Raw genomic sequence first — 16,446 nt, 5'->3', positions numbered from 1 at the left:
TCGCTGCAGACGGTTTAGAAACTTGAAATCTATGATGGTGTATTTGACAATATATACTTACGACGAATTAAAACATTTTCACATACAATGCATCCATTTTACACACAATATATGGTTACTTATCATGAAATATACATTGCATCTCTGATACAAGTATACGTATATACTTAGGTTACAACATTGAAATGCTGCGGTCTTGCATGAAAACCAACCACACAATAAAACAATATAACGGGGCACATAATGCCTAGCGCTTTATTTATAGAGCTGTATTGCAACAGTTCGGATCTCAATATTCTTCCAGTAGATTAACTCTGGATTAATTTTTTTCTGAAACGTACATCAACAGGGAGCCTAATTAATAGTTGTTGCGAGGCCAAAGGTTTACTTTCCCCGCCCCAGGAGGTGGTGGCGAAACACGGACTGAATAATGTATTTTTGTCGCTGCGCCAGCCTCCTAGAAACAGCCTAAGTTACAGTACACAACGGAAAGCCACACTTCACTTGCGTGCAACAACTGTTTAGTTACTTGTTGCCACAAAACAAATAGCTTCACGCCCTTTCTGGAGGAAGACTCGTGTTGCGCAGTTACTAAAGGAATTTCACTACTATTGTGTCTTTTTGTTCCCCTTCAGGGGACTATCTACAGGTAGCGTAAGGTTTATCTCCATTAACAGTGACGATATCTATGCACGACGTCATCAGTGCAGCTACAAACCTCCCCTCAACCCGCGACTCCCAAGTCAACCATTCCTCTATGTGCAGAGAGCAGGATGGGATGCTCTGGCAGCTCGCAAACTTCAGCGGTGGATTCGACCCGACCCAGTGCGAAGCCGGAGGAGAGCAACGGAGCCAGCGCAACAGGTGATTTACTCTCATGCATCTCATGTGTGTCTGTGAGAGGTGAGGGAACGCACGGTGGTACATAGGAAGCCTTCATTGTAAGCAGCTTGTAGGTGTCCGAACACAGAATCTTACATTAAGAACTGAAATACCGCTCTCAAAATAATACTGTGCTGTCAGGGGTACATCAAAAGCAATTATTTCCTAAAAGTATTTTGTACACGAATCCTTCATGATTTGCAAGTAAAATAACAACAATATATTTGTGGGTAATGCGAAATATTCTCTCAATTGATCCATATTCAAACGTTCCAGCAGCAAGGAATGATCACTCAATATCTTTGGCTTCACTTTTGAGATGTTAGTAGTGTTACATATCTGTCAATAGCAATTTTTAGAATAATGAAAGAACTTCAACTGTGCAATTATTATCCAACTAAAATGTGTTAATAAAATCCCTTTAATTGACTTGACTTGACATTGATGATTCCATTTCCAACTAGGGTATCATAATTTATATAATTATACAGTGGGGAACGCTTCAGATAAGGAGTTCAAGTCTACATGCAAACGATCACCAATATATCTCTGAGGACAATGTATCTAATGTCTGTATTTTTGGCGAACAAGAGCTCCACAGTGACAGCAGGGGAAAGTTTATTGTCATTATTTAACAGTGGCTTCTGGCTCTGTCCTCCCTGAGAGACATAGCGGCAGATTTGGTGACTGTCTACGGTTTCAATGGTAAAAGGAGAATCCACCTGGGACACTTTGTTGTAGTTGGTCAGAGATGGCCCGGTTGTGATGTAAAGTTGTACACGTTTCAAGATAAAACATCAACACTGGATCCTGTGTTTGCATTCAGCAGTGTGAATGGAGACTACACTCTTAATTTCAATTCTCAATTTACATTTCAAGACTGAAAAATGTCTTACACTGGCTAAATCTGTGTTGTTGCAGTTCTGCCCGCTTAGGCGTCATTTGACAGAACTTCAAGACAAAGAAAGTAAAAAACTGGTAAAAGATTCACTAAGTTGGATCACCTCTCAGCAAGTACCTTTTGCACTCCTTCTCTCTTTCTAGTCCTTAAAAAAAGCTATTACAGACCAATGCAATGGAGACACATCCGTGCATGCTCACATAACAGAGTATCTTGAAATATGTAGAATTTATGTATATATGACAGTGCTATTCGGAAAGATATAGCAAGCTGAGGGAATATAAAATAGCCCTACCTAAGTATTTTTAGCCTCATTTCCTGCAGCTGACCCCGACCTCCGACCTCCCTGAAAGAGAGTTTCAGAGTTACTCTCAATAAAGTATGTCTTCATCAATGTTAAACTGATAATGGCGGTTTTACTTGCAGGTTGCTTTCCAGGTTTATCACCTGCGTGATAATGGAAAGTGATGTATTCATCGTCTTAGAGTTCAGATGTAAATTTCTCAGGATGCTGTCTTCTTTTTGCATGAGGCTCATTTCCTTCACGTAATGCTACTTTTCATACCCAAGAGAGATAGATGACATCAACGGTTCATTTATTTAAACATTTATAGAATGCAATCTCCTTTTAAGGAAAGTATTGTGACAAATGTCATGAGAAATGGAAAAAGAAAGTACCTTACTTATACAAACATAGACGATTGACAGCCTGGACTTCTATAATCCATGCAAATGCACCCCAATGCAAATTCATTAAACAAAAAGATGCATGCACGGTATCACGCTCATAGCAACCTGTCCACATAGCTGTGAACTGCCAGTGTGAGGCTGACCAGGTTAATTAACAACAATCCACGCAATGATTAACCCTTTTTGCATCAGTGGAGGTCCCTTTATTCCATTTTTACTTCCTTCCCAGTTCTAGTAGAACTGGGTAAATAAAGTAGAATCATGTTTCTCGATAAGTGTACACATTGTTGTTGCTCTTTTTTGTTTGGAGAGAGCTTTGCATGGTCCAACAGCCAGAGATTGGAGTTTAATTCTAGGATTTTAGGAGTCAGAGTCTTTATATTACATAGTGTAAAGATGACAGGAAACAAGGGGAAGAGGTGCAGCAAATGATTTGACCCAGTGACACGGAGGATTTAGCGTGTAGCTTAATAGCCGGAGCAATATCATTTGGGGGACATCTTTACCATAACACCCCAGAAAAAACTACTGCTCGTCCTTTTACCCAGGTATCATCATGTGCCTTACTGGGTCACAAGCTTCTGTGTTTCATGGAAATAACATCATGTTTTTCATCTTTAACGGTTTAGCCTTTTCAATCCATATCAGTGGCACGAACCGCAACAATAAGTAATGCACTTGACTGCAGTCATAGTCCCTACATTTGGTTTTGTATTTAATATATTGATTTTACTTCATAATGAGTCTGTTTGAATCGTGCCTCTTGTTACTGACAGGGGCAGCCAATGAAAATGGCAACATAGCCGAGGACAGCGAAACTATTCCCGACCAGACCCCTGCCGACGGCGATGCAAAACCTGCAGATGAACCTGGTGCAGCTGCAGCATCTGCAGACGACACCGCAGCAGCTACACCCGCAGGGGAGGAGCCTCCGCCCCCCACTGCAGACAGTCCGCCTGAAGAGGCCGCAGCGTCTGCCGGAGCAGCAGCACCCGATAGCCCCGCAGAGACGGCAGCTGCAGCTCCTGAGGAAGGTAGGTTGGAGTCAAGAAACATCACTGGGATGTGTTTTTATTAACCATCATGGTAAAATATTTGTGTTGTCAAAAGACTGCAGCTGCAGAACAACATGCTCAACTTTGTCTATCGGCTTTGACGTGGCTTTAATTCTTCTGTAGCATCTTTCGGTGACCTTCCCCACTTTATCTCAGAAAAAAGTTCAAAGCTTTAACTGCTTATTAAAAGATTTTATGGCATTTTTCTCGTCATTATGTTCCTCTGTGAGACTGGCCATTGGATACTGTTCACACAATAAGTATAAAACAATAGCCACAGTGTTCTTGTGTCGCATTGAGGGGGGGGGATAACTTATAAGGGACTAATGTGCAACTTCGATTGTTGACCAGCAGAAACTTGAGCCCTGCTCCGCCTCCTCCATAGCAACCCAATTAACGCCCAGGTACATAATGTCTCTTACGCCCTTCACTACAGTCCCACTGCATCGGCGGTAACCAGGCGGTATCCAACAACACGCTGACATGCCTTCTGACGTACACACCGAGGCGGCCATTCACAAATGTTTCTCAGTCAGTGTTCACCTGGAGGATGTCTAATCTGAATCTGTTGTTCTGTTACTAATGTCTGTTATGATGTCCGTTGTCAAGGGCTAGAGACCAAAGATTTTACTTTAACTAGTAAGTGCAAGATTAGCTCTTTTTAATATTCTTTTTATCATGCATATCAGTGCACAACAACAGTTGGAAGGTATTGACTTCACCAAGACAGCTCTCTTGCTTAAAGTTGTACATTAATATAATGAGTACATTTTAGCAAACATCATTTATAGTTTCTGGAGGAAATTCCGAACCCGTTTCCTCTCACGTGGCTCTAGTAATGAGGGGAAAGTGCTCAATCACAAATGAATGATTGTGACGTCACAATCAAAATTCAGAATTCCTAGAGAGTTCTTCAGAAGGACTCTGGATGATCTCTCAGTACATGCAATGCTATCTAGACGTGGAAGCGCTGCAAGGGGAGCTGGGTGACACAGCGCAGCGTTAAATTGAGTGCTTTCAGTTCACTTATTGCTTCACGATGCAAATGACAAGCAGCTGACAGGTTCATGAGGTCAGCGCTCAAGCTCTTCTTTGTCTAATGCAAAGCGTCTGCCGCTGTATCACAGGCCTTTGAAGAACGGCAGATAGGGTGCAGAGTTCGCTCATGAAATGGGAGAAATACAGTACATTGCATCTTTAGATCACTGCACATTGGCCCACAAGATGCTGGTTTTCTTTTGTTGTGATCTACCCATCATTTCAAGCATCCCCCTCTTTTTAAAATGTGTGCTGTATGTATGTCTCAATGACTTTTTTCATCATTCCATCACTCGCCACCCTTTCAATGTCACTTCATCACTTCCTGTTGGGACGGCCCGCATGCAGTTTGTGTGCATGTTGCCCACATTTTGTTGTCATCGTGCCCTCATTAAGGTGCAATTGGAGTAGACAGAGAAACTAGAGCATGCCAACACATATAGAACTTCCACAGGCCGCTTGTCTTCGTTTCACAGCCAGAGAGAGAGAGAGAGAGAGCTCATGTGCTCATGGTTGTGTTCTGTGAATTATCCAGCAGTAACAAGGAAAGAGATGCTGCAGTTGAATGTTCGATGTGTCAGTTATCTGGGAACACGCCAGTTTAACTAAACCTTTAAAATGCGGGTTTGTTTGTTCACATGTACAAATCCTTCTCTTTCTTTCCCAACAGAGAAAGTTGAGGCACCAGCGAGTGATTCAGAGCCCAAACCAGAGGTGGCACCAGGTGAGCGGCGCTGCTGCGTCAACACACTCCAACATCCATTTAAAAATGATCTTCACAAACCAACCATTTCTCCCCCTTTTTGTTTTCAGCTTCCAGTGAATGAAGTGCAACATGAGCGACTGCACAGATGAGTTAGTTGCAAAAGTCTTGCCTTGAGTTGTATGTGCGAGTGAAAGCACGTGTGTGTGTTATTGTGTGAAAGACGTTGCCTCGTTGCCAAGATGCAGACCCCGTGATAAAACACTTTCATTCAGGTTTGCGTAGCCATCACTGAGCCTCGTTTCCCTCATGACGGTGTTTGGCTGGAATTTCTGCTCGCAAATATATACAGAGTTCTAAGGCACTATACGGGATAACTAATCATAAGCTGTCCCTGACATTTCTAGTCATCATCTTATGGATATTTATAATCACTGATTGTCTTAATCTTATAATTCTACAGGAAACTAAAGCCAAATTTGATTAAAACAATGTTATTTTTTGCGTAGCTGGCTTGGATTTTACGACCATGTTTGCTATGAATATGAAGTGAAGATACTATGAAGACTGTACAAATTAATATAAGGGCGCAAACAAGAGAAGATTAAATTACACATTGAAAATTGTTTGTTTGTCCTAAATTCTTACTGGAAGATCCTCTGAAATTTGTAACAAGCTAGAAACTGTCAAAGAATTCAAGCAGCCTCCAATAAGAGACATACTGTACATGCACTTTGTTTGATATCTTAAGGCAGGATGAATACATATGATGTTGGTGGTGTTGTTTTAGGGCACAATAACCAGTCAGGTTCTATCAATAGAAGGTTCTGTTGTTTATTTATAATGTGTTTCACATTCCTCTGGAGTAAAGCAAAGGATGAGCGACCAGGAGGTTGATTTGACTCTGAATCTGGCCACTGTGACCAGGGAATGTTAGACTACTGCTCATACATGAACAGTCAACCTTCATCATTACATCCTACTGCGGCCCTTCATGTTTCATCTGGAAATACGCGAAGGCTTCCACTGGTCATGTGATGCTTAGACTACAACTTGTTAGTGATGTGGCCGTCTAGTCAGGAGTCTGAGAGAGGACCAAGGACAGCAACAGCCTCAATTTCCACCAGCCCACCCTAAAGAGAAAAAGAAAAACAATGACATAAGACAGTATGGGCAATGCTTCTCTGCAATGTTCATGAATCAACATTGGTGCTAAAATGTGTGCGTAGCTTATTATTTTCATTAAAATGAGTTTTTGAGCTTTGTATTATTTGGCGTGAGATATGTCCAAGCATTGTGGGAGTGTGAGACGGGGCCCAAACCTGGTTTAAGGTGTTATGTTGACATTAATTAATTAGCACTTAACAGAGTACAACTGAGCTGATGGGAATGTAGCAATATCCAGACCTGAAGACGCCACTATTAAAAGTCAGGGGACAACTCAATTTATAACAGAAATAGCATTCTATATTAGTGTGAGACACCCGGTTTTGCTAATTGAGACGTGTGTGTGTGTGTGGTCCTGCTGTCATGGCCGTGCAGCCCGGCTCGTGACAATAGTGTAACCAGGCAATTCAAAATGTATTACCAACATTTTCCACTCTGCTCATAAGTAAAACAGCGGCACACCAATGACGGAAAAGACATGGCAGAGATAAATGGCCATGCATCTAGCTACCATGATTCTCCACTACAGCGGGCGTATTGATGTCCATGATGTACACCAAACGCCACTATGTCGTGTACACGGTCAGTTGGTACTTACTCGGGGGAGAGCAGCAACTTGGTAGGCAGCTCTGGCTGGGAACCTACTGCTGAAAACTGTGAAAACATTGACATTAGAGTAACAGTTCTGTATTTTAAGCATTTGACAAAAGACAAATAACGGGTCTCAATAGATTCAAATCTCCAAATGAGTCAACGAATAATCACATTTTTCCAACGCAGTCAAAACCTGAGGGAAATTAAAATGACTTTAGATCTCCTCTCTTCCGGGTCAGAGAAGGTTCCCTGGCTGTGGTTTAGCGTCACGTCAGGAGGGCGGTCGGACAACTGGGAGACTTTACACCGAGGGTCAATGGCCCACCAGGCAAAGCCTGCCGGGAGGCTCGAGTGACGGCGCTGTGCCTGCACGGCGGTGTCCGTTTACAACTCACTGGGCAACGCAGCTTGCATTACACCCGTCCATTGTGATCCAGGAGGAAATGCCCTGACTGAGCAGCCTGAGGGAGGAGGCCGCACTCATTCAGCAGAGGAAGGGCTGAGTGAGCTTGTCTGTCAAGTGTCTGCTTCACCAGCCATCTTCTGAGTGATGTCGGTGAAATATAAGGCGCCGCATCTATGCATCATAGAGCGGGCAGCTGGAATAGTGACAGACCTTTTACAGCATTGTTGTATACTTAAATTATAAATAAGGTGGAACACTATTTATACATCCTTGGGTTTAATGCAATGCTATTGAAGCATGGACCATACCATGGAAGCAAATTGGAATAACAGTTAAATATAAAAGATTTTAAAATAATTTTGCTAGTCCATTAAAAAATAAAAATGTAAACTAATCAATCAGTAATAAAAGCAGTTATAAATATTTAATCATATTTTCATTACATTGTGTTTTACTATCAATCTTGAAAATAAGATGAATCAAACTATTAAAAGATTAAAGTAAAGGTCTACAGTTATTCTGGCTGCATGCACAGGGCGATGTAGCATGTCCATCAATGAAGACAATTTGAGACTATTTAGAGGAGTTTAATTTCTCACACCTTCCTTCAAAATAAAAGGGATTAGCAGGAACAAGCCAGCGTCCTAATGGATAATAATCAAGTGATAAGCCAGTCCCACGGTAAATGGTGACTGGTGTGCAAGTGGCTGTGACAGCACCACAGCAGTGAGGGAATAAAGATGGCTGCTTTTACAGATGACACAGATGTAACCTCCGCTCTGACAATGTTAGTTCATGGCGGCCCCTGTGTGGCGGCTCTTATCGATAAGAATGTTAAGAAATATGAGAAAGAGACGTCCGGCATGTTTATCAATTTGATCTGCTTTCTAGCTTGAAGTTTAAAGCACCAAAAAAGTTTTTCCTCACATGTTTTGTAGACCTCATTGACACCGTTGAAGTCGTTGATGTCAGCGAGCAGCACCGTCGTCTTCACCACTGAAACCAAAGAGATCACCCCGTCCGACAGTTTGTTACGTTTGAGCGTTGAAAACAAATGAGCAGCAGGCAAGTTGGTGAAGAGCCTGACATCTCACCGTTGGTGTAGTCGCAGCCAGCAGCTTTCAGGATCTCCCCCATGTTGATCAGAGCCTGAGGGAGAACGGATGTTGTGGTCACCTTCTTTAATGTGTGGTTCAGATGAGACCTGGGAAACAACCTTCTTAAAAGTAATTGATATAAAATATAATGTTGTGTTTTAATAAGTAGCACTGCTCGACTGCGCCCTTTAATTTTGTGTAACCTTGCTTATCTTTCAGTTACTTTTATTGTTTCTTCTTTTGAGGAATAATGTCACCATGATATAATCTGTCCTCCCTCACCTGTTTAGTCTGAGCCTTCACCCCACCATCTACCAGCTGACCTGAGGCCACATCCATCCCCAGCTGACCAGAGATGTACATTGTTCTGTCCACAACCACCGATTGGCTGAAGGTGAGAGAGACACACAGAAAAATAGTCAACATGAAATGCAAAATACATTTTTTGAAGGAATACTCTTAGATACCTAGTCAATTTATATCCAATTTCCTCTTTTATAAATGGACAGCATGTAAATGTGAGTAGCGATAGAAATGGAGACGATGATAAAAAAAAAATCTGATTAAGCCGTATCTGCACTGAAAGTAGCCACATTTAATATACCCCACAGCCAAAGATTTCTTTTAGTTTTTCCAAAGAGACAACATAATTGTTTCACCACAAGTGACCTTGAATCGTAGAATTCACGTTTAGTGTGACGTAACTCCGCACACTGGCAGCCCATTGGCCAGAGGGGGAACACCCCTCACATTGTGCACATAGAATTCAACGACGAATAAATAACACACTAAACTGCTGTATTTTTGTCAAAAGGTTTCTGGTCATTTTGGTTTTAATCACGTAACGTTAATCATAACCACCAACTGTTTTTTTGGCATTGGTTTCCGTAGAAACAGAGAAACGTGAAGTCCAGATGTGTGGTTTCAGATGACATTCGTCCTCACCTGTACACTCCCGGTCTGACAGGGGCTTTTGAAGTGTAGGGGATTTGTCGACGAATAGACGCCATTTCAAGCCAGCGGTCTGCCTCTCTACTCTGCAGCGATTCTTCTGCTCTGCTAAAACTTCCGCTTTGACACTTTTTATTTTACCGGGGTCGAGAGCAGGTGAGTTCATTGCCCACTAAAAGTCCCGCCCCCTGAACAAACGCTGCAATGCCCCCCGTTTTCATACATTCGTTGAAACGTATAATGCACCCCACGTGTCGCTAATTTATAGATATGCGTACATCATTTTTTTTTGCTCGGTTAAAGTCACCTGTAAGGCCCGATGGCAGCCGGCGCCGTGGCGGTATTGATGATTTTTCTGATGAGCACCGACATGTTTTGCTGGTATGTTTTTTTTCCAATCTCCTCTCTCTGCAGACTAGCCAGGAATGGTGGGAGTCGGCCGTGCAACAGTTTGGAGACAAAGTAGGAACAGTTGTCGTAAAGTCTACCGTAATGTCTCCCAACAAGTTCCTCTTTTTATAGGAGAAGCTTCTATGTTAATCTTGTGCAAAACAAAAACTAGTGGCGTGCGTATTAGAAGCGTTACGGTACGACTGGTGCTCATTTATGGTGTTTCGACTTTGATAGTCGGTCTCAGCGGTTCACGTTTAACCCCTTTTTATAAACTTATAGATAAGATAAAAAGATTCCACCGCAGATATGGTTAACTACAAGTGATTTTATTATTGTGTGCACCTGGTCAAAAAGTAATTACTGTAAAGTATTACAGACAAAAGGTAATAATTAGGTCATTCTAACATCAATGCTCGCATTGCTCTCAAGTCATTATATTGGGTAGAAATACGGAAAATAAATGAAAACAAAATCATATAGCTATCAAAGCGTGAGATCAAATAACTACACATATGTCAGAATCTCCACAACGCCATATTTCAGAAGGGCTTTTTAAATGTAGAGAGAAAGTAGTTTTTGTTTAAGCTAAAAATGTAGCTTTCATTTGTGCAAATTGCTCTCAAGTATTCAAAAAAAATGCAAACATTAAACATGCAAGGTCTTAAACACGCAGAAATTAAGCCACATATATTCAACAAAGGGCTATTTAATAAATACATTGTGAATGCTTGTGTGCAAGTTGCCAATGCACAGCAGACTTAATTTATGACAACAAAAATCTGATTCAGCTGTTTTAAGTGTCATAGGATACATACGATAGTGTAACAGGTTGATTCATTAGATTATGGCATTATCAAAATGTTAATTGATATGCAGTAAGTATGTGCTGAACAATAAAGACTGCTTAAAGAAATGCATATGTGACATAAACCTGTAGATGTACATGTATTCAAAGCAGAAATTCATTCACAGTCATCAGAATGTGTGAAATCAGTTGGTCAAAAACTAAACTACAACTTGCTTGCTTCTCAACAATAACTGTGTACTATTACACATCCAGAATAGTGAAATGAAGTCCATCTGACATTGTTTATTTGGAGGCCAATATGAGAATCTGATAAAGCCCATATCTATTTGACGGATAAGCACACAATTAACGACAAGACTGTTGATTTTCCCTTCATTTGGTCAATAAAAAAACAGTTGATTGCTGTAATGAAATGTTTGGAGTTGAATTCATTGCAATGAGACAAATGAGCTTGTGTTGAATACAAATAGCACAGACAGTAACAATATCTTCATTGCTTCATTAATGATCACACCCAAATGTCAGCAAGGCTATATCAAAACTCATGAAACACTGATATATGCTGAAAGGAAATAGGATGAGAAAAATACATTTAGAAAAATGTGTCTGCAGCTTCTGTTTTCCTAAAATATACAGAATCATTAGGACACTTCAGTCTTTCACCGTAACCTGGTGAGTCGCTTTGACCACAACAGTTCATTGGCTACTGGTTTCTCTTCACTGATGCTTCGCTTACGAAATGATTTCACATATAATCACAACATATTTTAGAATAGGAATTAATCCAAAGTGCAAAACAATTCAAGAAAACAATTTTGGAATAATTATACAGGGTTTTTAGAAGAACATGCAGTGTATCAGAATGCGTTGGTTTGTCTTTTTAACTTAAAAATGAATGTTGGTGCCTTTTCTGGTTTAAAGTGGATCCTCTTAGGAAGTAAAAGCTCTTAAGTTCACAAGGAACATCATATACGTAAAAGGGTGTTTAATGAGGCACCAAGATGCATGGAGTCCATTTATAGATGTTTAAGAGAAGCCAAAACAACATGATTAAATAAATGATTGTTAACACTAATAAGTTCCTAATTTTCTGCTCCACCATGAAGACATGCATGATCCTTTCTTTACCACCGACATGGTTTCCGTCACCTATCTCCATCCTTGCAGCTTTCCACATTCCACTTCTGACTCATTTCCAAGTGAGGAAATGGATTTAACACCTGACCACGTTTTATTTCATTTAAGGCATTCTCTACTATCAAAATCATCTTGATTGTCTTTGGTCATGGACAAGCCTCCACGGCTTTTTGTTGCGGCTATTTCCAAACTAGGATCTATATTATATTTACACTGAAGGGGAAAAGTCTGAAGAAAAAAAGACCATTCGTTATTGACCACTGAGTTTCTGCTTCTTCTGCCAGAGTGTAGGCTCCATAATGTGGGGGTCCTTGAGCACTTTCTGTGAAAATTTGTAATATTCAGGCCCAGTCTGGATTTTGGCCAGTGTCCTAATTATCATTCAAAGGGAAAGTAACCTTTAAAGGAACCGTTATAATACTCGGAATGATGGAAGAGCATCCGGACAGATAGTAGAAACAAGACGAGTGTAGATTCCAAGAGCCAAAATGGTTGTAAAAGAGGCATCTAACTTCAATAAGAGGCTAGTTAGCAGGCAACTAGAACATCAGTGGGATTCTAACAAGGACTATACGGTCATCTTAGTTCCTCTGAGTCAATGAGGTGTCAGCTCTATGGGGTGATGGTGGATTCCGGGAGCCTAGACGCGCACGGAAGGCACTCAGAAGTTCTGCTGTCGTCTCTTCTTGGCATCCATTGCATCCAGGATGGGCTGCCTTTTGGCCGTGTAGCGCTGCCTTAGCTCCTCGATCTCCCGCTCCATCATGGGATCCAACGCAGTCAGACGCAACTGCAGCTCCTCGAAGTCCAGGTTCTTCAGCTGGGGTACAGCACACAAAGCAACACAGACAATGAGACATGTTCAGTGTAAAAACTGAGGCTGTTTTTTTTGGGCGGGTGGTGGAGATCACACCCAATGAATTACTGCGTACCAGCACATGCCCATAGGAGATGTTACTCACAAAGTCAAAGTCTCCGTCTTGGGGAACCTTCCAGTTGTCAGGGAAGACGTTCTTGGACTGGATGTGGTAGCCGGGTTGCTCCTTCTGGTTGTGGTTGTAGTTCTCCTGCTGTTGGGCTGCCTTGTTGGAGTCCTGCTTGTCAAAATAGTCCATGAAGGACGGACGCATCGGCTGCTGGTGGGTGGCGTGTCCTGTGGAGGAGAGAGAAGATTTCAACTCTTGATCATGTAGTCCCCATTAGTTAATGCACTGTTTCTGCAATACATATAAATTACGGTCAAGAAAAGCTAAGCTCTCCTGTTGGCTCACGTCTCCATTTAGCTTTTAAGTTTTTTAGAATGAACTGTCAAGTTTGTTGTTAACTTGGGAGTTTTGCAATAGTTAAACATAAAAGTGCAGATGTCCATCCCTTTTCTCGCCATAAATGTTCCGTGTGTGTGTGTGCTCACTCCTCATAGATCCTTGATCTTCCTCCTCATCGTCGTCATCATCGCTGTTGATGACCATGGTGCCCAGGTCCGACTCCAGCATGGTGCTGCCGTGTTCAATCATTGTCTGTGCCCCATCACTCATGGTACTGGTGGCCCGCATGGTTCCTGCACCCTCTGAGCCTGACTTCACCATCGTATGGGAGTCCACCTCAGTCTCCTCCTCCTGGAAGACATTCAGTCACATGGCCCCAACACACAGCCGTCAGACCTAGTAGTTGCTTTAACACGAGCTTCATTGTTAATATCTCAGCTTATGTACAGAGTTGTCGTCCTCCTCCTCCAGCTCTCTCTGTTGCTCCTGTTGCCTCTTTGCTTTCATCTCCATGGCCTCAGTGATCAGGTCTCTCAGGATTGAGACCGGCTTGGCTAGGCTGATAAATGGGTGCTGGATATTCAAAAAAGAAAAAAAAGGTGTCTTTTTGTAACTTTTGGGTTCAATTGCGCGCTGACAGTGTGAACAAATATGCAGCATGCATGATATTCTGTTCACCTTTAGCATGTTCTTAGTTACAGTATTCCTCCTATCTTAACCGAGTGTGAACACTACAGTGTTCATTGTTCTGCTCTTAAATGTTTACATCTGTATTTGTGTGTGCATGCGTGTGTCATTCCTTCCTCTAACCTGTAGGAGCTGCGTGGCGGTCGCTCTCTGCTCTGGGTTCTTGACCAGACACTTTTTGACAAAGTCTGTGAATTCGTCTGACCAGAGCTCCGGCTTCCTGAATGTTGGAGGGGGGTTGGTGGGGATCATGAAAATCGCCTGGGGAGGGGAAGAAGACAAAAGGTTTTCAAAATGTCAGATGGAATAACTAAAAGTTACTTCTTCAAGGCTGACTCAATGCATCTTAGCACCAGCTTCTGGAACAAAAGGTGGTCACTCACTCTCATGGGATGGATGTCAGCGTAGGGAGGTTTGCCCTCTGCCATCTCTATGGACGTAATGCCAAGTGACCAGATGTCAGCCACACAGTTGTAGCCGATCTCCTGGATCACCTCTGGGGCCATCCAGAAGGGAGTACCGATCACAGTGTTTCTCTTTGCCATAGTGTCCTTCAGAGAAAAAACAAACAAAGCTAAAATCACCATTGTGCACTTGAAGCATGATGCTTTCCAATCACTACAAAAAAAGTCACTTTGAGTGCCTGCTACAAACTATACAGCACCTGCTATAATCTTACCGTTAGCTGTCCGGCGACTCCAAAGTCTGCCAGTTTGGCGTGTCCCTCTGTGTTGAGGAGGATGTTTCCTGCCTTGATGTCCCGATGGATCTTCCTCATGAAGTGAAGGTATTCAAGACCCTTCAGCGTTGACTTCAGGATGGTGGCAATCTCATCCTCTGTCAACTAATGTTAGGAGGATTATATACGCGTTAAAATAAAAAAAACGAAATAAGTAAGTAACTCTGTTTATTTCTTACATAATCAGAACTTCACAGTGACACACATTGTCAACCAGGACATGCTGCTCTTACTAGACAACTAAATAAGCATAGAAAATATTTTTTTAAATGTATCCTTTTAGCTTTTTACTTTCCTTTACTGTTGTTTGGTGAAACTGGCACTATGGTTCACTTTGGGTCAATGGCTTGGTCAGGCTCAATTACAATGTGTGTTATGGATATTACAGATAGAGGTAAACCACTACAATTTTGGGTACAGTCATACACACGCAGCACAAATATCTTGGTATGGACTCACAGTCTTGTTGCGCAGCCTGATGATGTCAGACACAGAGCCGGCTCCACAGTACTCCATGACAATCCATAGGTCAGTGTTCTTGAAGTAGCTGCCATAGTATTTCACTACATATGGACTAAAAGGAAATGCAAAAAAGAGTGGTTATCAAAAGAGAAGTAGTTTTGTTTAGAACAAAAAACGCAGAAGTGAGAAAACTCTTTTAGATGAAGAGTTGTTCAGACTGCAGTAGCAAACCAATGCTGTTAAAGCAAACATCTAACGATGAGTAAAGAGTACTATTGAACCAAATACCTCCTCTTACCTGTCACACTGTTGCATGATGGAAATCTCCTTGATGATCTCCTGCAGATCAGACTCCACAGGAACCTGCTTGATGGCAACCACCTGCCCTGACTCCTTATGGATGGCTTTGAACACACTGCCATATGAACTAAAAAGAAACGAGAGTACATTAACAACTTAAGTTATTTGCAAATAAATGCACCACACAACAAAGGAGGTGCCTCTTAAAATCTGCAGATGGCCTTAAAATAGTTTCAGACGGCGGCACGCAAGTGGAAACAGAAGTTAGTCATGAGAAAGACATTTTACCCTTCACCGAGTTTCTCCAAAACATCAAACACTTCCTCTGGCTGTTTAGTCAAGCTGTCCTCACTCAGCTTTTTTAGCTTGCTGAAAAAAGAAATGGGGAAAGAAAATAAATGGTAACGTCAGTATAAACGCCTGACTAAAAATGAGTGGAAGTAATCCTATACACTGCAACATTGGAGAATCTGAAAACAGCATCATAGTGCCTTCCAGCACATAACATTAAGTAATACAGAATAAGGATTTTATGGGAATAAATTATTCAGATCTACAAATACAAGAACAACCAGTGTGTGCATGGGTTAGTTTAGTTCTCATTTGTTACCTAGTACAGCTATATGGGGTTGAATAGAATTAATGATATGGTCCCTGAAAAGCTCGAGAAAAATGATTTCTACTGTGACACAGGTAATTTATTTGGTACAACTACAAAATACTAAGTCTAAATAATAATGGGGGGAAAAAGTGGATAAAACTCATTAATATGATGCCTTCTATCTTGACAGGCTGAAATGTAACAGCTTTAACACTGGGCGTGTGACTTTGGTCAAGAGTGACAACTAAAACGGTTAACTCCTAACGAAATGGGAAGTGTGCCAGACAACTGGTAAAGCTAACCGAGTTAGCATCAGCTAGATGAACGACGGCTACCGCCTACGTTAGCCTTTCGGCTAGCTAGTTAAGAGCTCGAAAGCACGTTTTATACCGGACGGAACTACACAAACCTTTTGGGCGCCGACGTCTCCATGATGTATAACTTTTAATAATGAAAGGCAAAGGACTAATTGCGAGTTACAGCAGTGTTGGGGCCAATAGTCAAGATGTGAACATTGTCGACCGAGTCGTTGTTGTCAAAAACAGAGGGCCAGCTGAGGGTTTGTCAGAT

At 41.7% G+C, this 16,446-nt stretch overlaps 3 protein-coding genes across 4 annotated transcripts; 1 reads left to right on the top strand and 2 right to left on the bottom strand.

Annotated features, from left to right (window-relative positions):
• Nucleotides 1–456: 456 nt before the first annotated feature.
• Nucleotides 457–6,088, top strand: si:dkey-284p5.3 (uncharacterized protein LOC557830 homolog). The gene is made up of 4 exons (XM_037474088.2): nt 457–864; nt 3,250–3,507; nt 5,237–5,290; nt 5,380–6,088. Exons 1-4 carry the CDS (start codon nt 774–776, stop codon nt 5,391–5,393), a joined length of 417 nt encoding a protein of 138 aa, XP_037329985.1. The 5' UTR covers nt 457–773; the 3' UTR covers nt 5,394–6,088.
• Nucleotides 6,089–6,340: 252 nt separating this feature from the next.
• Nucleotides 6,341–10,014, bottom strand: rida (reactive intermediate imine deaminase A homolog). 2 transcript variants are annotated; one of them, XM_037474091.2, is made up of 6 exons: nt 9,792–10,014; nt 8,816–8,921; nt 8,531–8,585; nt 8,364–8,432; nt 7,035–7,090; nt 6,341–6,402 (listed from the first exon to the last, which is right to left on the bottom strand). In XM_037474091.2, exons 1-6 carry the CDS (start codon nt 9,854–9,856, stop codon nt 6,346–6,348), a joined length of 408 nt encoding a protein of 135 aa, XP_037329988.1. In that variant the 5' UTR covers nt 9,857–10,014; the 3' UTR covers nt 6,341–6,345. The 2 variants fall into 2 exon arrangements, with proteins under 2 accessions (XP_037329988.1, XP_037329989.1); XM_037474092.2 differs by lacking the exon at nt 9,792–10,014 and adding an exon at nt 9,479–9,665.
• Nucleotides 10,015–10,182: 168 nt separating this feature from the next.
• On the bottom strand, nt 10,183–16,446 carry stk3 (serine/threonine kinase 3 (STE20 homolog, yeast)). Its single transcript, XM_037474087.2, has 11 exons — nt 16,286–16,446; nt 15,564–15,644; nt 15,274–15,402; nt 14,973–15,087; nt 14,454–14,618; nt 14,158–14,325; nt 13,898–14,035; nt 13,535–13,660; nt 13,234–13,438; nt 12,785–12,975; nt 10,183–12,642 (listed from the first exon to the last, which is right to left on the bottom strand). Exons 1-11 carry the CDS (start codon nt 16,306–16,308, stop codon nt 12,484–12,486), a joined length of 1,500 nt encoding a protein of 499 aa, XP_037329984.1. The 5' UTR covers nt 16,309–16,446; the 3' UTR covers nt 10,183–12,483.

Source organism: Pungitius pungitius, chromosome 17 (genome assembly GCF_949316345.1).
Source record: "Pungitius pungitius chromosome 17, fPunPun2.1, whole genome shotgun sequence".
NCBI classification, from domain to species: Eukaryota; Metazoa; Chordata; class Actinopteri; order Perciformes; family Gasterosteidae; genus Pungitius; species Pungitius pungitius.
This window is presented reverse-complemented; position numbering and strand designations above follow the sequence as displayed.